Source organism: Petromyzon marinus, unplaced genomic scaffold, assembly GCF_048934315.1.
Source record: "Petromyzon marinus isolate PM22_M1 ecotype Great Lakes invasive population unplaced genomic scaffold, UKy_Petmar_22M1.pri1.0 PM_G_Scaffold_62, whole genome shotgun sequence".
Classification (NCBI taxonomy): Eukaryota; Metazoa; Chordata; class Hyperoartia; order Petromyzontiformes; family Petromyzontidae; genus Petromyzon; species Petromyzon marinus.
Window position 1 is genome coordinate 731,707 of NW_027423016.1, and position 22,385 is coordinate 754,091.

Here is a 22,385-nt window from a genome sequence, read left to right on the forward strand (position 1 = left end):
CGAGCTCCCTGGCTCCCCGCACTTTATACCCACTGGAGCCTTAGCGGACGTTGTTGTAGCCACCAAGGTGTGGGTGAACCACACCTTCCCGTGTCATGTGTTTATTCCCCATAGCACCCCTACACATACACACACACATACATACACACACATACATACACGTACATATACATACACACATACACATACATACACACATGCACACATACACACACACATACACACATACACACACACATACATACACACATACACACACATACATACACAACAACAACAACCGCCATTCGCCACTAAGTGGCGGTGACGTCACCACGACGCTTGTGCCAGGCTATGTGCACCCTGAGGCCACGTGAAGTGTCAAACGCCCGCTGGCAGGAGGTCACGGGGCAGACCCAGGTGCCACGGGTCGACTGACTGAGATGACTGGCTGATGCACCACCTGTGCCCCCTACTGTGCCAACCTGCTGTGCTTTAGCCACCCGGCGCTCCGCTCGTTGTTCTGAGCGTCGCTCCTCCATCCTCCGTTGTTGTTGGAGGGCGACTGCTTCCAACTGCCCAGTAGCATCCTTCACGAGCCTCCTCCACAGAGGCCGATCTTGACACCGCTGGTACCAGTCATCGGCAAGTCCACTCAGCTCCACGTCCTCCTGTACCACATCACTCCATCTCTTCTCTAGCCCGTGCCGCGCCCGCTTAGCCCCCTCAATCCGGCCAAACAAAAGCTGTTTCGGCATGCGGTGGCTGGGCATGCGGGCTACATGACCCAGCCATCGCAGCCTTGCCTGCCGGAGGAGCTCACCGATGGGACCCTGCCCAGATCTTTCAAGAATTTGTGAGCTCCTCACACAATCCAGTCTGGTTAAACCCAGGATGGATCGTAGGCAGGCCAGCCTAAATGTTTCTAACCGGGGAAGATGTTCCATTAGGGGGTTCCACGTTTCGCAAGCGTAGAGAAGGGAGGGAATGACCGTGGCCGAGAAGACCTGAAGCTTAGTGCGGAGCGACAGACCAGGTAGCTTCCACACAGCGTTACGCAACCGATGAAAAGATATTGCCGCTCGACTGATTCGGAGTGAGACCTCTGCTGTTAAACTGGAGCCAGTCATAAGCACACTGCCCAGGTATGGGAAACTCTCCACTCTCTCCACAACTGCCCCATCACCGATTGGGAGTTGTGGGGGTGGAGTGTCCGATGGTACAAAATACCCAGGCAGGTGCTTAGTTTTGGTGGGGCTGATGGTAAGGCCCCACCTCTTAGTGGCACGCTCCAGTCTCAGTAGCAGCGTCTCCAACTCCTCCTCTGACTGATCAGCTATTACCAAATCATCAGCATACATAACGTGGTTAAGCAATAGGGAGCCATCCCTTGACCGCACCCGGTCATCGATTAGCCTCCCATTATATCTGTACCATATGGAGATTCCCCCGGTACAGCTATTGAAGGCTTCACGAACTACGTGGTCAAAATAGATGTTAAATAATGTGGGAGCCAGAGGACATCCCTGTCGCACCCCACGGTGTACAGGGAATGGCTCTGACTCCCGGCCATGTAGTTTTACCCGGGCCCGCTCACCATCATGAAGGTCCTTAATGATCGTGAGCAGAGGGTCAGGTACTCCAAAAGCACGAAGAACGACCCAGAGCCCAGGCCTACTGATGGTATCATAGGCCTTGACCAGGTCAATAAAGCAGAGATGTAGGTCTTGTTGGAATTCCCTACACCTCTGCTGTAGCAGACGGACAGAAAATATGGCATCTGTGCAGGACCGCCCTTTCCTGAAACCGCATTGGGGCTCCGAAAGCCTCTCCTCAGCGTGCCTGGCAAGGCGATGCTGAATAATCCTTGCCAGGACCTTTCCCGGCACACTGAGGAGTGAGATGCCCCTGTAGTTGTTACAGTCTATGCGGTCCCCCTTCTTAAAGAGGGGGACCACCAGGGCATCCTTCCAATCCTGCGGAACCCGTCCAGCGGCCCAGACCGTTGTTATGATGTCATATAGGGCAGTCTGTGCACAAACGCCACCCTCCCTCAGCATTTCGCTTGGGAGATCATCTCTGCCCGCTGCCTTTCCTGGTCTCAGACTCCGGATCGCCTTCAGTACTTCCTCAACAGATGGCACATCAGCCAGCCACTCACAGGGGGTGACTTCTTCCAATATTTGAGGCACCACAGCCTCAGCAGGGTTATCCTCACTTTGTGCCACGATCTTTTCCTGGCTGAGGGATTTTCCCTCCCCCATGACCTCACAGAAATGCTCAACAAATCTGCAAACCTGTTCCTGGGGGTCGGAGATTGGATCACCGTTTTTTCCCCTAATGATGGTAATAGGTGTGGTGCTGCAGGTTACTTTTTTGATGGAGTTAAATAGAGATTTGTGATCGCAGGCCACTGAGGCAGACTCCATCTCCGCAGCAACCCGCGACCACCACCCATCCTTGCAGCGCCTCACGGCTCTCCGAACCTCCGAGCGAAGGCTGCGGTAAGCCTCCTCATTCTCTGACGTGGGATTCTGTAGCCAATGACAGTGGGCCTGTCGCTTTTTCTCAACCATCCTGAACACCTCCTGTCAGCCAGGGTCTCTGGGGAGGTCTGGACCGCGTACCCAAAGCAGCCATTGCAGCTGCATGAGTCACAGTCCTAAACCTCGCCCATTTACCCTCGACATCAGGAGGAGTCGGGGACGATGCCAATCCCAGCCGCAAGCGATGATGAAATTCTCGCTTGCAACTTTCATCAGATAACTGAGACCAGGCCACTTTAGGTTGGAATGGGGTCCTGGGTGTACACCCACCACCGGAGTGGAAGAATGGCAGGCGCATCTTACAGATGACTAGTCGATGGTCAGAGGGCAGATCAGCTCCACGGTAGGTCATGGTGTCAAGGACATAGGCTCGCATCCGCTGGTCCGTCACTATGTAGTCCAGCAGATGTTCTTGCTTGGACCCGGCATGCATCCATGATGTTGTGTGGATGCGCCGATGCCGGAACAGCGTGTTGGTAATTACAAGCCCATGGGCTGCACAAAAATCTAGCAGCCTCTTACCGTTGTTATTGAGCTGATCTGGCCCATGCCCTCCAATCACTCCAGACCAGGTGCCAGTATCATGACCAACTCGGGCATTAAAGCCACCCAACATGATGACTCTATCCGGAGGGGCCACTTTAGCCAGCACCTGTGACAGGAGGTCATAGAAGGCATCTGACTCATCGGCTTTGCCTGCATCCCTCCACGGATGTTCATCTTCGGTGGGGGCATAAGTAACCACGACCACCATTCCTCGCCTCCGGTTGATGGAAAGGCGAGCCCAAAGTAGCCTGGGGCTTACAGCTTCCCACACCTCACCGCCACGCTCCCACGCCCCCTTCATTCTTTTGTTCAAAAGAAGAGCCACACCGTGTTGTTTGGCAGTCTGCTGCCCCGAGTAGAGGACTGTCCACCCCTCATGGTGGCAGGAGCCAGAGCCGGTCCACCGGACCTCCTGAATGCCGCATAGATCCAGGCGGTACCGGTCCAGCTCCCGACAGAGGAGTGGCAGCCTCTCCTCCGCAGTGAGCGTTCGAACATTCCACGTGGCCACCCGTAGTGGCTTTTCGTTGTTTCTGGAGGAGCCCCGAGGGTGGATATTCAATCTCCTGGCTCCGCCAATTGGGGTTTGGCCAGGAGACGTCATAGACGCCTGGCTCCCGGGGGCCTCCGGCACAAGCTTATTAGTTACATATTTCAGTTTACCTCGTGGTTTCGTGGTAATTAATTGAAGGTGGAGGGGTTACCAGCCCCTCGCACCCGTCCAGAGCCCCCGTTTAGCCCCTGTGGTGGACACATATGCCATGAGGGGAGGAGCCAATCAAAATTGGATCTCCCCCCACAGCACTGTCCACGACAGAGTTGCTCGTCCGGCACCGCGAGGAGGTAGGGGGTTGTTTTGCCGGACACATACACACACACATACACACACACATACCAACATACACACACATACATACACACATACACACACACATACACACACACATACACACACATACACACACATACACACATATACATACACACACATACACACACACAGACACACACACACATACAACAACAACAACAACCGCCATTCGCCACTAAGTGGCGGTGACGTCACCACGACGCTTGTGCCAGGCTATGTGCACCCTGAGGCCACATGAAGTGTCGAACGCCCGCTGGCAGGAGGTCACGGAGCAGACCCAGGTGCCACGGGTCGACTGACTGAGATGGCTGGCTGATGAGCGTGAAGTCGCGATTGAGTAATGGGGGCTAACGAATGAGTAATTAGTAATACACGTTGCTTTAAGAGATGGTTGAAGTTACAATGTTCTAATACGTGTTTAATGTAAATTACTTTTTGAATGTCATTAATTTTGTTGTATTATTTAATGACTAATTAAAATAGCTCAGAGGTTACTTCATTTCCACTCGTCCTATCAATTCCCCCAGACCCGCTGCCCTTCTAAGGGCCGGGACCGAGCAGGCTAGTGGTGAGACCCTGGGAGCCCCCGGGTCCCGACGTCCTTGTAAGGGCCGGGACCGAGCGAGACAGTGGTCGAGACCCGTACCTTGGCTGGGTCGGGTTAGTGTAGCCTCCCCTAGGTCACGGTTAGCCGGAGGCGAGAGAGCCCGTGGTCCCAGTGATAGGCCACGCTTGTCCGGGGGCCGTACCACCCCCAGGTAGCGGGTTAAGGGGCCGTCACCCCTTTGTGTTAGGGACCGCTACTATTGCTGTTACCGTTGTCGTTAAATCAACGTGTTGCCTCTACACGCCGTCTCCAATCTCCCTGCACCCACTACACGTGCAGCGTTTGTTTCACGTCTCGTGCGGTCACTGTGGTAAGAAACTTGCTTGGCTTTGATTCCCAGACAATTCGTAATGGTAAAGAAATTTAATAATAATAGAATACGACGTTTCGATTGCAACACAAGCGACCATCATCAGGTACAAATGAATGAGAACAAACATAGTAAACTTGGAAATATAATGCAATATAACACAGAGTCGGCCAACAAAACAATCAACGCCCCACCTGGTTGATTACGTTCTTCCAACGATTGATAAATTTGAGAGAGACAAAACATAGATACGGGGACACACAAGCAGAGAGAGAGAGAGACAACACAGAAACACACAGAGAGAGACACACAACATAGACACACAGACAGACACACAGAGAGAGACAACACAGAGACACACAGAGTAACACACAGCATAGACACACAGACACACAAGCAGAGAGACTCACACAGAGACAAACAGAGAGAGACACACACAACATAGACACACAGACAGACACACAAGCAGAGAGAAACTCACAAAGAGACACACAGGGAGTGACACAACATAGACAGACAGACACACAGAGAGAGACTCACAGAGAGACAAACAGAAAGAGACACACAACATAGACACAGAGACAGACACACAAGCAGAGAGAGACTCACACAGAGACACACAACATAGACACACAGACAGACACACAGGCAGAGAGAGACAACACAGAGACAAACAGAGAGAGACACACAGAGACACACAGAGCGACACACACAACATAGACACACAGACAGACACACAAGCAGAGAGAGACTCACACAGAGACACAGAGAGTGACACACAACATAGACACAGAGACAGACACACAAGCAGAGAGAGAGACTCACACAGAGACAAACAGAGAGTGACACACAACATAGACAGACAGACACACACAGAGAGAGACTCACACAGAGACAGAGAGAGACAATTTAATAGCTCTTAAAACCCCTCCCACCGCTCCTGCAGTCTAAACACAACAAGACTCCCAAGTCCTCTGGTGACATCAAAAATGATTTAATAACGAGACGATCAAACGAGCCACAGAGCGAAGCCTCGGCCCTACGCGTTGGGCCTTGCGTGGCCCATTAATGGGCACTCGACTCGAATGTGCGGACGTTTCACTGACTGAACGCAACATTGAAAGCAGCCTTGAGAATCTTCACTTGAAGCTTTCGTGAAAACTGCAGGGATCTACGCTCTCAAAGTCATCACGTGGTAGGTGTATAAAATACATCACCACGTTTCCATCGCGACACAAGCGCCCGTCATCAGGCGGAACAGGTACAGTTCAACTGATGGGGGGGTCACTTGTGTTGCGACAGAAACGTCGTGATTTATTTTATTTTGTCCCCACGTCGCTCGACCGAAAGAACCTTGAAGAATGTTCTTGGTTCTTTCGGTAAAGTCACTACGTAGAAGGGAAACAATAAAATAATAAAAATATAAAACAATAAAAATTCTCACGACGTTTCGACTACGACACAAGAAGCAATCATCATCAGGTGTGAAAACCACAGCAAGAAAATTTTTAAAAAGTGGAGTTTTTTTTAACGTTAGCACCACGGAGAGCGATTTGGCAGTTGTTCAAATGGACGAGTCCATCTATGTTCGGAAAAGAGGAGGGGGGAGAGGAAGAGAATGGAATGCGGTCTGAACAACTGCCAAATCGCTCTCCGTGGTGCTATGTGGTTTTCACACCTGATGATGATTGCTCGTGTTGCAGTCGAAACGTTGTGAGAATTTTATTGTTTTATATTTTATTTATTTTATTGTTTCCCTTCTACGTGGTGGTGACTTTACCGAAAGAACCAAGAATATGAATCCCTGCAGTCACGAAAGCTTTAAATCAAAACCTTGAAGGATGTTTTACAACGTCCGTGTTTTAAACGCGCAAAATAATCACGTTTCCCCAACTTAACACATTCTCAGGAAGCTGTGTGTATATATATATTTAGTTTACACTACGCGCGACGATGTTCAACGCAGCAGCCGCTTAAAAACTCTGGGTTAAGAGCGGCAAAGCCAGAAACTCGGTGCAGGCGGACGCTGCTGCTGGAGCTGAATGAACGAGCGAGCGTCGCAGCCGAGGACGGATTCGACCTTTTCAACATTTCCGAGCAGCGATTCTAAATTTGCCCGCGACCAATCTCCCGCGGGGGGAACTGCTCCGGCGTTCTCTTCGCCAAGTGCCGAGTCCAACACAAACCCCCGCGGGACGAGGCGCGCCGAGGGGCCCTAATCCAGCAGCGGGTTAACGAGTCCCCGAAAATTATCTCTGACGCGACCGATGGAAAAATAACCTGGCACTTCTTAGAAACAAAAGCGGCGAGGAACACACAAAGCCGTCCACACACAGCCCCAAAGATCCCCCAGCCACCGCCGTGTAGCCTTAACAGACTGTTGGGGCAAGTGCTGTTAGCGAGTAGCAGCAGCTATGATGATCCCCCCCGTGTAGCCTTAACAGACTGTTGGGGCAAGTGCTGTTAGCAATTAGCAGCAGCTATGAAGATCCCTCCCCGTGTAGCCTTAACAGACTGTTGGGGCAAGTGCTGTTAGCGATTAGCAGCAGCTATGAAGGCTACCGGCACTGTGGCACACGAGGGTGGGGGGGGGGGGGGTGGGGTGGTCAACACCACGCACAGCCGCCTTTGTCTCCCCAGTGGCGATGTCTTTACATATCGCAGCGGGCACTCATTCGAGGCCAAGTCGACCTAGGGGAGGCCCAGGACCGGTTGTTCAGATGATCGCAATCACTGTGGCGTTGGCCGTGAGCGGGAATGGAACTCGGCTGATCACCGGCGTTGGTAGCGCTGACCGCTCCACCAACCCCCCACCGCTCCCCACCACCGACAAAGAGCGGCCACCGTGGAACGCGACAATTAAATTTTTGATGACATCACCATTGCAATAAGTGCTCCATGGGGCTATTATTGCACACGCTGTGTATGAACTCACTCTGTCTGTTGTTGTTGTAGTATCATCAAATATAGTAACTCAATCTTAACCCACTTACCAATGTGGTATACTTATGTCATAATGATGACAACACTGTATTCTAGCGTAAAAAATATATTTTCCAACAATCTTTTTTTAACACGTTATGTTTCGTCTTGGGTGTAATTGTCCACGCTCAACTGACGTCGTTGGCTGTAAATCTCCACGGTCCCCTTACGTCGTGGCCAAGCCTCGGGGCCACTTCCTGGAGTCGTGGAGTTATTCCGTTACCAGTAGGGTACATTTAATTAAAGAGTGTTTTAAAAAAAAAAGTATTTTAAAATATTACTTATTAATGTAATAACTCACAAACGTAAAAATGTTTACGCACGTGAACTCTGCGTAACATTCCAGTTCCAGTAAAGATTTACAGAACGTAACTTCTTCACTTCAAGTCTAGCACCAAACGCCTTACAATCACCGCAACTCTTTAACCCTTCCGCCCATTGCAATAAGCGATCCACAGAGTTACACGTGTAACAGCTTTACATGTGTAACAGCTTACACATATACACGTGTAAGCTGTTACACGTGTAACAGCTTACACGTGTATATGTGCATGTACATTCACTTCGTCACTTCCCAAGTCTGACATTGCACACGTTAAAATCAACGCACTCTTATTAACGCTTTCCCATGCCACCCATTGCATTGTCCCACAGAGTTATAAATGTAATAACTCACACATGTAAGTACGCCTTAAAATCACCGAAATCTTTGACCCTTCCACCCGTTGCAATAAGCGCTCCACAGAGTTCTAAATGTAATAGCTCCCAAATGTAGAAACTGTTAACGTGTGCAACCTATGCGTACCATCCGGTTAAAGTAAAGATTACAGAACAGTCTTAAAACTTTACTTCCTTCACTTTCCAAGTCTGACATCGTACGCCTTCAAAACCACCACACTGATAATTATCAATGAACCCTTTTACATTCCGGAAACCCCCCCAAAAAAAGGCTGCTCTATGGGTGGAGGCCGGTGGCCAAGTGAAATTGCCCTCCCCGTGCCTCCCTGTGCGGAAAAAACGAACGCCGAACGCTCGCCAGCGACCGGCTTATGCCTCGGTACGGGAGAGGGGATGGGTGAATCAACGAACTCGCCCCAACGGTCGAAGCCACGGGCGGTCGGGATCCCCGGCGGTCGTTTCTCTCTCCTCCTCCTTCGCCCGGCCGTCCGCCTAAACCATGAAGGCCCGGAGCGACATCTGCACGGCGACGCGGCACACAGGACACCGGCTCAGGGAGAGGGCGCAGTGGCCGCACGTGGCCACGTGTCCGCACGGCACGAACATCGTGGACACCTCGCGCTCCATGCACACCTTGCAGGACAGCCGCTCTTCCAGCTTGTCCAGAAGCTCCTCAGTCGATGGCGCTGCTGTGGACGAAGCACGCGCAGACGCACGCGGAGACACACGCGGAGACACACAGAGACACACAGACACACAGAGACACACAGAGACGCACAGAGACACACAGAGACACACAGAGACACACAGAGACACACAGAGACGCACAGAGACACACAGAGACACACGCGCGCACGCACAGACGCAAGCGCACACACACACAGACGCACACACAGAGACACACCCGCACACACTTTCAGCGGTTTCAAAAAGTGATGGTCGATCATCACCAGACTGCTTACATATGGGGCGCAAAGTTGGCAAGATGTTGACCACCTCGTCTGGTATACATGAGGTCGTGACTCTCACCTGTATCAGACTCTCACCTGGCTCAGACTTTCACCTGTATCAGACTCTCATCTGTATCAGACTCTCACCTGTATCAGACTCTCACCTGTATCAGATCCTCACCTGTATCAGACCCTCACCTGTATCAGACTCTCACCTGTATCAGACTCTCACCTGTATCAGTCTCTCACCTGTATCAGACCCTCACCTGTATCAGACCCTCACCTGTATCAGACTCTCACCTGTATCAGACCCTCACCTGTATCAGGTGAGGGTCTGATACAGTGCGCAGGGATCCGCCGTCTTACCGTGCTCAATCTCCGCGGTTGTACTCTGCGGCGTCTGTCCCGGTAGCGGAGCCTTTAAACCGACAAATAAAGATGAACATCGTCGCGTGTAAGAATCATCGCCGGTGTCACGCAGAAGAACCGACAAAAATGGATAAGTTACGCAAGCGACGACCGCTCGCGTTAAAAACGATCGCGACTTTTTGCACCGTTACTCTGCGCTCGATTTGCAATCGGCATGTCGGCAAACCAAACGGAACGACAAGAGCCGGCTCTCGATTGTCGCCGCTAACGACGGGGGGCAGGGCAGCTGCAGACGGCTCAAAATCGCGCAGCATCCAAAAAGATAAAATTAAAAAAATTCCGTGGATCTCTATGCCAAAAACACCGATTATCCCCATAGTTATATATAGTTATAGAGTACATTTAATCTGGCCGTCGCCTGATGAAGCTCGTTGTTGTTGTAATTACTGGTGAAACGTCATACTCAGATTCTAAATGTTGTGGCTTGGCTCTCCAACACACCGGTGTGAGCTGTACTAGTATTATACACTATACACTACTATACACTATTATACACTATACACTACTACACTACTATACACTACTACACTACTATACACTATTATACACTACTATACACTACTACACTATACACTACTATACACTATTATACACTACTATACTATACACTACTATACACTACTACACTATACACTACTATACACTACTACACTACTATACACTACTACACTATACACTACTATACAATACTATACTATACACTACTATACTATACACTACACTACTATACACTATACACTACTACACTACTATACACTACTATACATACACTACTATACACTACACTACTATACACTACACTATACACTACTATACTATACACTACTACACTATACACTATATACTACTATACTATACACTACACTACTATACACTACACTATACACTACTATATTATACACTATACTATACACTACTATACTATACTACTATACTATACACTACACTACTATACACTACTACACTATACATTACTATACTATACACTACACTATACACTACACTACTATACACTACTACACTATACATTACTATACTATACACTACACTATACACTACACTACTATACACTACTACACTATACATTACTATACTATACACTACACTATACACTACACTACTATACACTACACTATACACTACACTATACACTACACTACTATACACTACACTATACACTACACTATACACTACACTACTATACACTACACTATACACTACACTATACACTACACTACTATACACTACACTATACACTACACTATACACTACACTATACACTACTATACTATACACACTACTATATTTACAATGAGCATATTGGTAATAAAACCACATTATTTTTGTATTTTTACCCCTGAATGATGAACAACATTTCAAGCTGCCTGCGAAGTTTAAGTTTGAGTCTATTTGTGTTCAAGACCCCTGATAAACTCCATCAAGAGACGAGGATAGTCTCGTCTGTTCAACGACCGGAGTTGACCAAGGTCAACGTTAAAAAACGAAACAAAAAATCGTACGTGCGGCGTGTTCGCACGCCGGCGTTAAACTCGATTTTCCTGCGAAACCAAAAGTTGGCGAGAAAATGTTTTGTTACCGGCGGCCGCATCGACCCGCGGACGAAAGCTTCCCCCTTCTGTCGTCCAACAAACGCGCAGCTGTTCAGCAAACGACGCGGGAAGAGGGGGGGGGGTCATTACGTTATGCCGGCTGGGTATAATGTGGTGGATGTATTGGGGAGCACATCACCATCATTATTATTATTATTTATATTATGATCTTATAGTGAGATGGTTGTATTGGGGAACACATTATATTTATTATTTAATCGCGTTTATTATGATTTTGTTATTATCTTATAATGCGTTGGATGTATCGGGGAACACATCATTATTATATAATGCGATGGATGTGTTGGGGAACACATAATTAGTGAATATTTACAGTGAGGGAAAAAAGTATTTGATCCCCTGCTGATTTTGTACGTTTGCCCACTGACAAAGAAATGATCAGTCTATAATTTTAATGGTAGGTTTATTTGAACAGTGAGAGACAGAATAACAACAAAAAATCCAGAAAAACGTGTCAAAAATGTTATAAATTGATTTGCATTTTAATGAGGGAAATAAGTATTTGACCCCTCTGCAAAACATGACTTAGTACTTGGTGGCAAAAACCCTTGTTGGCAATCACAGAGGTCAGACGTTTCTTGTAGTTGGCCACCAGGTTTGCACACATCTCAGGAGGGATTTTGTCCCACTCCTCTTTGCAGATCTTCTCCAAGTCATTAAGGTTTCGAGGCTGACGTTTGGCAACTCGAACCTTCAGCTCCCTCCACAGATTTTCTATGGGATTAAGGTCTGGAGATTGGCTAGGCCACTCCAGGTCCTTAATGTGCTTCTTCTTGAGCCACTCCTTTGTTGCCTTGGCCGTGTGTTTTGGGTCATTGTCATGCTGGAATACCCATCCACAACCCATTTTCAATGCCCTGGCTGAGGGAAGGAGGTTCTCACCCAAGATTTGATGGTACATGGCCCCGTCCATCGTCCCTTTGATGCGGTGAAGTTGTCCTGTCCCCTTAGCAGAAAAACACCCCCAAAGCATAATGTTTCCACCTCCATGTTTAACGGTGGGGATGGTGTTCTTGGGGTCATAGGCAGCATTCCTCCTCCTCCAAACATGGCATGTTGAGTTGATGCCAAAGAGCTCCATTTTGGTCTCATCTGACCACAACACTTTCACCCAGTTGTCCTCTGAATCATTCAGATGTTCATTGGCAAACTTCAGACGGGCATGTATATGTGCTTTCTTGAGCAGGGGGACCTTGCGGGCACTGCAGGATTTCAGTCCTTCACGAGGTAGTGCAGGGGTCGGGAACCTTTTTGACTAAGAGAGCCATGAAAGCAAAAAATTTGGAAATTTATTTCAGTGAGAGCCATATAATATATTTTAAAAGTGAATTCAACTAAATGTCAGTATAATAAGCCTCTGAATTTATTCTTTTAAATAATGTTGTTATAACACTCACCATTAATGCGACTTCTGGTGCTGCATGGATTTGCTGATGTCTTTGTAGTCGGGTTGGTACTTGGTGAGGTTAAGCTTCATGCAAGCGTTGAGGCTTTCATCCGTTAAACGTGATCGTAGGTTGGACTTGATGTTTTTAAGATGTGAGAATGACTGCTCACATGCATACGTAGGCCAGTATCATCCAATTAAAATAATGGACAATTGCTCCTGCAGCCCTGAACAGGACATGCGCAGTGAAAAATTGATGGATGGATTAAAACAAGTGAGAATATTTTGTTTTATCTGCGAGCCATATGCAATCATCAAAAGAGCCACATCTGGCTCGCGAGCCATAGGTTCCCGACCCCTGAGGTAGTGTGTTACCAATTGTTTTCTTGGTGACTATGGTCCCTCTGCCTTGAGATCATTGACAAGATCCTCCCGTGTAGTTCTGGGCTGATTCCTCACCGTTCTCATGATCATTGCAACTCCACGAGGTGAGATCTTGCATGGAGCCCCATGCCGAGGGAGATTGACAGTTCTTTTGTGTTTTTTCCATTTGCGAATAATCGCACAAACTGTTGTCACCTTCTGACCAAGCTGCTTGGCAATGGTCTTGTAGCCCATTCCAGCCTTGTGTAGGTCTACAATCTTGTCCCTGACATCCTTGGAGAGCTCTTTGGTCTTGGCCATGGTGGAGAGTTTGGAATTTGATTGATTGATTGATTGCTTCTGTGGACAGGTGTCTTTTATACAGGTAACGAGCTGAGATTAGGAGCACACTCTTAAAGAGTGTACTCCTAATCTCAGCTCCTAATCTCAGCTTGTTACCTGCATAAAAGAAACCTGGGAGCCAGAAATCTTTCTGATTGAGAGGGGGTCAAATACTTTTTTCCCTCATTAAAATGCAAATCAATTTATAACATTTTTGACATGCGTTTTTCTGGATTTTGTTGTTGTTATTCTGTCTCTCACTTTTCAAATAAACCTACCATTAAAATTATAGACTGATCATTTCTTTGTCAGTGGGCAAACGTACAAAATCAGCAGGGGATCAAATACTTTTTTCCCTCACTGTATATATATACATTTCACGGGAGCAGCAGGTGCCAAACGCCTCACCTGGGAAACCACTTTGCGTGCTCATGCCAAGCGCTGTCTCCCAGCGCCCACTCTTGTAGATGACCGTCGCAGCTGAAGCACCTCACAAGATCTCCGTGACCTACTCAAAATAGAAAACACGTTACAGGGACCTCTCCCTTACATATCGACACTGTCAACTTTTCAGAGATAAACAAACCCATCCAGTTGCCCGTTCGGACCGAGAGTCGTAAGTTCAACCGCCTCACAATAGATGGAGGTGGTGGCATCAACATCTGCAGAACGTGAAGAACCAGTGGCATTTACATCTACAGAACGTGAAGAACCAGTGGCATTTACATCTACAGAATGTGAAGAACCAGTGGCATCAACATCTGCAGAACGTGAAGAACCAGTGGCATTTACAGCTACAGAACGTGAAGAACCAGTGGCATTTACAGCTACAGAACATGAAGAACCAGTGGCATCAACATCTGCAGAACATGAAGAACCAGCGTCATCTACATCTACAGAACGTGAAGAACCAGCGTCATCTACATCTACAGAACGTGAAGAACCAGTTGCATCTACATCTGCAGAATACGAAAATCCAGTGGCATCTACATCTACAGAACGTGAATAACCAGCGTCATCTACATCTACAGAACGTGAAGAACCAGTGGCATCTATATCTACAGAACGTGAAGAACCAGCGGCATCTACAGCTACAGAACGTGAAGAACCAGCGGCATCTACATCTACAGAACGTGAAGAACCAGCGGCATCTACATCTACAGAACGTGAAGAACCAGTTGCATCTACATCTACAGAATACGAAAAACCAGTGGCATCTACATCTACAGAACGTGAAGAACCAGCGTCATCTACATCTACAGAACGTGAAGAACCAGTGGCATCTACATCTACAGAACGTGAAAAACCAGCGTCATCTACATCTACAGAACGTGAAGAACCAGTGGCATCTACATCTACAGAACGTGAAGAACCAGCGGCATCTACAGCTACAGAACGTGAAGAACCAACGGCATCTACATCTACAGAACGTGAAGAACCAGCGGCATCTACAGAACGTGAAGAACCAGTGGCATCTACATCTACAGAACGTGAAGAACCAGCGTCATCTACATCTACAGAACGTGAAGAACCAGCGGCATCTACATCTACAGAACGTGAAGAACCGGTGGCATCTACATCTACAGAACGTGACGAACCAGTGGCATCTACATCTACAGAACGTGAAGAACCAGCGGCATCTACATCTACAGAACGTGAAGAACCAGTGGCATCTATATCTACAGAACGTGAAGAACCAGCGGCATCTACAGCTACAGAACGTGAAGAACCAGCGGCATCTACATCTACAGAACGTGAAGAACCAGCGGCATCTACATCTACAGAACGTGAAGAACCAGTTGCATCTACATCTACAGAATACGAAAAACCAGTGGCATCTACATCTACAGAACGTGAAGAACCAGCGTCATCTACATCTACAGAACGTGAAGAACCAGTGGCATCTACATCTACAGAACGTGAAAAACCAGCGTCATCTACATCTACAGAACGTGAAGAACCAGTGGCATCTACATCTACAGAACGTGAAGAACCAGCGGCATCTACAGCTACAGAACGTGAAGAACCAACGGCATCTACATCTACAGAACGTGAAGAACCAGCGGCATCTACATCTACAGAACGTGAAGAACCAGTGGCATCTACATCTACAGAACGTGAAGAACCAGCGTCATCTACATCTACAGAACGTGAAGAACCAGCGGCATCTACATCTACAGAACGTGAAGAACCGGTGGCATCTACATCTACAGAACGTGACGAACCAGTGGCATCTACATCTACAGAACGTGAAGAACCAGCGGCATCTACATCTACAGAACGTGAAGAACCAGTGTCATCTACATCTACAGAACGTGAAGAACCAGCGTCATCTACATCTGCATGAGATTATACAACTTGTAAAGGCCTTCCCCGTGTTTCGTGTACGCACTCTACAACACGCTTGGAACCGACAGGACTTCGCACTCCTATCGTGTTTTTGTAAACTGTTCGTTGCCGTGACGTTCTTACCCCCCATGCCCCGACTGGACATCATGCGAAAAACAGCTTCACAGCTCAATGGATTCCTCCAGTATAGATAAATATTCTGATTCTGACCTCCCTCAGGTGTTTGACCAAAACTATTAACCAACATTGAAACTATTTTATGATACTAGGTGTTAGGACCATTGAGTTGCTATTCAGCTCTTTTTCAGAAGCGACCACCTGGCATTCACAAACGATAGCTCAACGAAGTGGCTTATCGCATGATAATTTAAACGCAGCCAAATTCTCTAAACGCGTGTTTCTAAATGTGCGAGGAAAAAAACCGGAGGACCGGCAGAAAAAATCCACGCGACCACGGGGAGGCACGAAAATTCCAAATACGCATCAGGCGTCAGGATGGAACCCACCACCTCCTGCCTTCCAGGCGAGGTAGTCAACATCTCCGAGCCACCGTGGCGCTTGCCCCCCAAAGAGCCGCCCCTCCCCCCACAAAACGGGGACGACTACAGCACCGGGGAAGGCCTCCACCCACTTCTACGTAGCAGCAGCAGCGGCAGCAGCAGCACAAACCGTACCGGAATAGTAGAAGCCTGCGTAGGCCAGCTCATGCGGGGACACATTGGCGGTGTACGGCCAGCTCGCGAAAGATCTGATTCGCGCCCCGAACGAACGCATCTCTGGACACAGTGCGGAGTCGGGGCCATCCTGAGTGGCCTGCGGCAACGGGGCCTGCGGGGAAAAGGCACCACCCAGAAACAAACGCAACGACGACAATGGTGACGACGATGACGACTGTGACGACAGCGTCAATGGCGACGACAGTGATGCAGTGAGCTCATCGAATTGTCCCCGCCCTTTGGAACGGCTCCCCAGGAAGCCGTGAGGGCATTGGAATCGTTTTTTTTTAAACGACATCTTCGAAACAAAACCTTTTTAGACTGACCTAAAAAGGTTAAGTCATTTACATGACTTAATACGATTACATCTCCATAACTAGCATAACCTATGCGCATAATTACATCAATTAACATTATTTCGGATAATTACGCATTTTTCCAAATTTTATTTCATTTTTATCATTTTTATTAAAATTTTCAAGACCCGGCATATACAACAGGTGGGGGAATTTATAGAGAAGATAACATTACAGTAGAATCTTGATTTGAATTACAGTAGACTCTGGATGATCCGTGCGCGGTTTATTCGATTTGCAGATGAACCACACACCTGCGATTTTGACAGAGATTAAGAACTCGTGGATATTCCCCTGAAGTCCAAATAATCTAAAAACAGTTTATACAACATTGGTTAATTCTTGGACGTTTTTATTACAAGTCACGCGGCGCTTAAACCGAACAAATACGTTGCCTCGGTTAATCCGAAATCCACGTGACCGCCTCTACGGCACGGCAGCTGCAACGTCTTTACAACGGTGGGCAGAGTTTAATTGATTTTGTTGCCGTGGCTCTGCTGTCAAATGAGCGAGCCGACTCTTCAGCGCGGGGAGCGGGAAAGTCTCATCACTGAACATGGTTACAGGCACAAAGCATTGAAGAACTGAGACTCATCTACAAGGGTGCAGCGGTAGCCAGGAGATGTCAACGACCTCGCCTGGTATGCAGGAGGTCATGGGCTCGAAACCCGACCCTGACACCTGCTTCTGCCTATTTGGAGTTTCCGTGTCTCTCTCTCTCTCTCTGTTCCCCCCGTGGTCACGTGGATTTTTACCCGGGACCTCTGGTTTTTCCCCACCGCATTTAGAATACAGGCCACGTGCGAGGGTATTCGGCAAATATAAATGTCCACGCGACGATGCTGAGCCCGCTTCGCTGAGCAACGTCGCTGCTTTGCGTGACGGAGAGGGTCGGCATCTGAAACCAAATAGCTACGTCATCGCAGCGCTGAGTAGGGCCCTCGCCAGGTCAAGAATAACTGTGTTAGCACAGGGTGCTTACAAAGAAATGTTCACACTTATTTTTGGACTATCGTTTTTTAATATAACACGAATCTGATCGCGAATGCGCGTCAATGGATTCAACGAGCCAAAGGGTCTCCGCTCGTTCGCCATCGTCGTCTAAACACGCCTAGAATCATCTCCAATCGGTACCCAGAGCCCCGAGGCACATCTCTTCGTGCCAATCGTTGCAAATTCTCAGCGGCACCCCGCACTAGTTTTAGGAAAGACCCGGCCTCGCCCCCCCAAAACAAGCGTCAGGACGTCACTGGCGCCGTCGCTGGCGTCACCCACCGCGCGAGCGCAGGCGGGGAAGTGCCTGGCGTGCTCCCGAGCGGGGTCGTCCCCCTCCTCCCAGTGATGCATCGTCCCGCCGCAGCGGAAGCAGGCCACCAGGTCGCTGAAGCCCATGCGGTAGAGTCCGGCCCGCGCCAAGTCCGCGGGCCGCACGGGGGACGACCGGGGCCACCCCTTGGAGAACGACAGCAGCCTGGCCGATTCGCTCTGCATCTTCGAGGCCGACGGTCGCGGGATCCGGTCGAAGTGGGGCGTCGGGGGAGCGGAGCGTCTCGCCGCCGCCGCCCTGCGGGAGGCCCGAACGTCTACGACGTTCGGCATCGACCCGGCGGAAAAATACGGGGCGATTTGGGGTGAAAAGAATGCTTTTGCGAGGGACGAGTCCGCCCGGGGGTCTCTTGTTAAAGATCGCTCGAGAAACGTCGAGGCCTTCTCCTCCTTTCAAGGCGTCGAAGAGATCCCGGGGCTCGTAGCTCGACGGGTAGTTTAAAAACCGGCGATGGGAAATGGCACGACCCCTGTTGTCACCCTCGATGGCTCCTGAATGCGGGAACAAAAATGTTGGGGCGGCAAGCGTCATTAAAAACGGACATCTTTTAGTGATATTCTTAGCTCTTTCGGTAAAATCACGTTGAAGGCAAACAATAAAATAATAAAATACATATAAAACAATAAAAATTCTCACGACGTTTCGACCATAACACAAACGGTCGTTATGTTATGGTCGAAACGTCGTGAGAATTTTATTGTTTTGTATATATTTTATTATTTTATTGTTTCCCTTCAACGTGACTTTGCTGAAAGAGCTAAGAATATGAATTACTGCAGTCACGAAAGCTTTAAATCAAAATAAAATATTTAAGTGACTTGAAATGTTTGGTTTAAACAATTCATCCATACACAAAGGCTTTTTGTGGGTTAGATCACTTAAATATATTAATGTTAAACCCGCCACCACCCGACACGGCCAACTGGTAAGGGTTGTCACGTAAACAGAACAACCTCTATTATGGATATTGGTCGCCAAAGCCTACGTGTTAAAAATTAAACAGTTCAGTCTGTCACTTCTGACAAACTCATGCACAGCAATAAAAGGGGGCACACACAGTCTGGATGGTCCTGTACCAAACGGAGTTTCGAGGGTTATCTGGTGTGAGAAAAACCAACACTACCCATAGACTCAGCACTGCACCATAGACTCAGCACTACCCATAGACTCAACACTACCCATAGACTCAACACTGCACCATAGACTCTACACTGCACCATAGACTCTACACTGCACCATAGACTCTACACTGCACCATAGACTCAACACTGCACCATAGACTCAACACTGCACCATAGACTCAACACTACACCATAGACTCAACACTACACCATAGACTCAACACTGCACCATAGACTCAACACTGCACCATAGACTCTACACTGCACCATAGACTCTACACTGCACCATAGACTCTACACTGCACCATAGACTCAACACTGCCCATAGACTCAACACTGCACCATAGACTCAACACTGCACCATAGACTCAACACTGCACCATAGACTCAACACTACACCATAGACTTAACACTACACCATAGACTCAACACTGCACCATAGATTCTACACTGCACCATAGACTCAACACTACACCATAGACTCAACACTGCACCATAGACTCAACACTGCCCATAGACTCAACACTGCACCATAGACTCAACACTGCACAATAGACTCAACACTGCACCATAGACTCAACACTACACCATAGACTCAACACTACACCATAGACTCAACACTGCACCATAGACTCAACACTGCACCATAGACTCAACACTACCCATAGACTCAACACTGCACCATAGACTCAACACTGCACCATAGACTCAACACTGCACCATAGACTCAACACTGCACCATAGACTCAACACTACACCATAGACTCAACACTACACGATAGATTTCGATTTAAAGCTGTCGTGACTGCAGGGATTAATCTTCTTGGTTCTTTCGGTAAAGTCATGTCGGTTCTTAACTAATTGTATTTTTACGGTGACCTCAGACCGCAGCTCTTTCGCTGGCACTGCCTCTTAACACCTCTCACAGCACGGTTAACGTTGTGGTTTGTAACGTGGAGTATAACAGCGCCTCGTGGCTGTTTCTCTCCCCCACTCCTCCGTCCCGAGGAGCGTGGATGGACTCGTCCCTGTGAACGGGGCCCGTCGCTGTCCATGGTGCTGGAGGTGAGGGGAAGGATCCCACAAACTCTGTGGTTCTATTCGGTAAAGTCACCACGTAGGTTAATTAAAATATAAAATAACAAAAAATCACGACGTTTCGGCCACAGCACAGGCGGCCTTCATCAGGTGAAGAGACCGTGCCGTCATGATGAAGGCCGCTTGCGTTGTGGCCAAAACGTCGTGATTTTTGTTATTTTATTTTTGTTACCTACGTGACTTTACCGAATAGAACCAAAGAGTATGGATCCTTGCAGTCACGAATAGAAGAATCCACCCATTGTTTTGCCATATGGCATTGTGATATATACCGACTTATTGTTGGTGGCTCAGCTGGTTGGAGAGTTTATTGATAACATTGAGGTATAGTAATAGATTTTACCCTTTTATCTGGCACAAAAACTGACACCTTTATTCAAGGCATCATGTTTGCAATAACCACAACACATGATGACTTGAATAAAGGTGTCAGTTTTTGTGCCAGTTAAAAGAGTAAAACCTATTACTATATCTTGTTACTGGCAAAGGAGGTCTCATAAAACACTGAGGTAGTTTATATTTTAGTTTTTTATTGGTTTACTATATGGCATTCATTATATAGCGTAGTGTATACCCAGTTGCTCTGTGTTAATAGCTCAGCTTATTGAAGAATATACTGAGTACATTAATTATATTGATGTAATTTATACTTTGTGTTTTTTTCACATCGATTTACTGCACGATAGTTGGGTTAGTTGCAGCCCCTTTTAGCGTCCACAAACTCAACACTGCTGCATCTGCAAATCGTCTGCAAATCACGGAGTGGACGGTAGAGGGCATTCTTTACCTCACGCTTTCTCTCAAAAGTGGTGACCTCACGCTCCTAGCGGGTCGTCCTCGTCGTCCTCCTCGTCCTCGTCGTTAATTGAGCAACAAAAATAAATTTTCCGGCGTCTGCACAAAAATGGCGGTGGGTGAGGAGCCAAAACAAATTGGCGGGAAAACAAAAAAAACTTCGCGTCACGTGGGAAGGGAGACGCCAAATCCGATTGGCTCCGAGGCGGGAGCGACTTTGAGGAAAACTTTTTTTACAGTACGAAATTACAAAACTCAACATCGACAATAAAACTCGCGTTGGCATTCGCGCGGTGTAAATAAATGTAAAAAAAATAAAAGGTGTATTGTTGACGTACCATATTTAAATCAAATGTTTTTACTCGAACGCGATTCCGTTGTTTCGATTCCTTCTCGTCCTGAATCGTGTCGAGCTATGATTACGATACGCGAATCGTGGTCCGAGTGGCTGAGCCAATGGGAGCGCAACGCTGCTGACGACAGCGTCCAATAGGAGAAGGCGATGGTGGGAGGTGGCCGGGTGCCGCTTGGACCAATCAGTGAGCAGGGTGTTCAATGTTTCCCGCTCTTTCGGGGGTTTTTTTTAATCACAAAACAATATTTAAACCCCGGGGTAAAAGTTATGGAGAGCATTGTTTCGATAAGTGTGTAGTCGGAAAAGTTTGCACATAAATTATATTTAAACAGAGGAGCAGTAACAATAATATAACTCCACCAATATTATCCCAATGGTAATCGATTCCATCAGCTATAATCACTACCACCATCTCGATTCCCGCTTTATCCCCCCCATTGAAAATCGATTCCACGAGCTCCATTCACCAACAATCGATTCCCATGTTATCAACAACGGGAATCGACTCCATCTAAAACGTCGGAAGCCGCAACGGGAATCGACTCCATCTGAACGTCGGAAGCCGCAACGGGAATCGACTCCATCTGAACGTCGGAAGCCGCAACGGGAATCGACTCCATGTTATTTTTTTACAATAATGTCTAAGA

The 22,385-nt window shown here is 47.9% G+C and overlaps 1 protein-coding gene across 2 annotated transcripts; it reads right to left on the minus strand.

Moving 5' to 3' along the window:
- Positions 1-4,897: 4,897 nt before the first annotated feature.
- On the minus strand, positions 4,898-21,481 carry LOC142919837 (baculoviral IAP repeat-containing protein 7-B-like). 2 transcript variants are annotated; one of them, XM_076062495.1, is made up of 7 exons: positions 21,376-21,481; positions 18,318-18,860; positions 16,645-16,798; positions 14,030-14,129; positions 11,496-11,556; positions 9,836-9,887; positions 4,898-9,205 (listed from the first exon to the last, which is right to left on the minus strand). In XM_076062495.1, the coding sequence occupies exons 2-7, from the start codon at positions 18,639-18,641 to the stop codon at positions 9,012-9,014; spliced, it is 885 nt and encodes a 294-aa protein (XP_075918610.1). In that variant the 5' UTR covers positions 18,642-18,860; positions 21,376-21,481; the 3' UTR covers positions 4,898-9,011. The 2 variants fall into 2 exon arrangements, with proteins under 2 accessions (XP_075918610.1, XP_075918609.1); XM_076062494.1 differs by having other exon boundaries at positions 4,898-9,208.
- Positions 21,482-22,385: the final 904 nt, after the last annotated feature.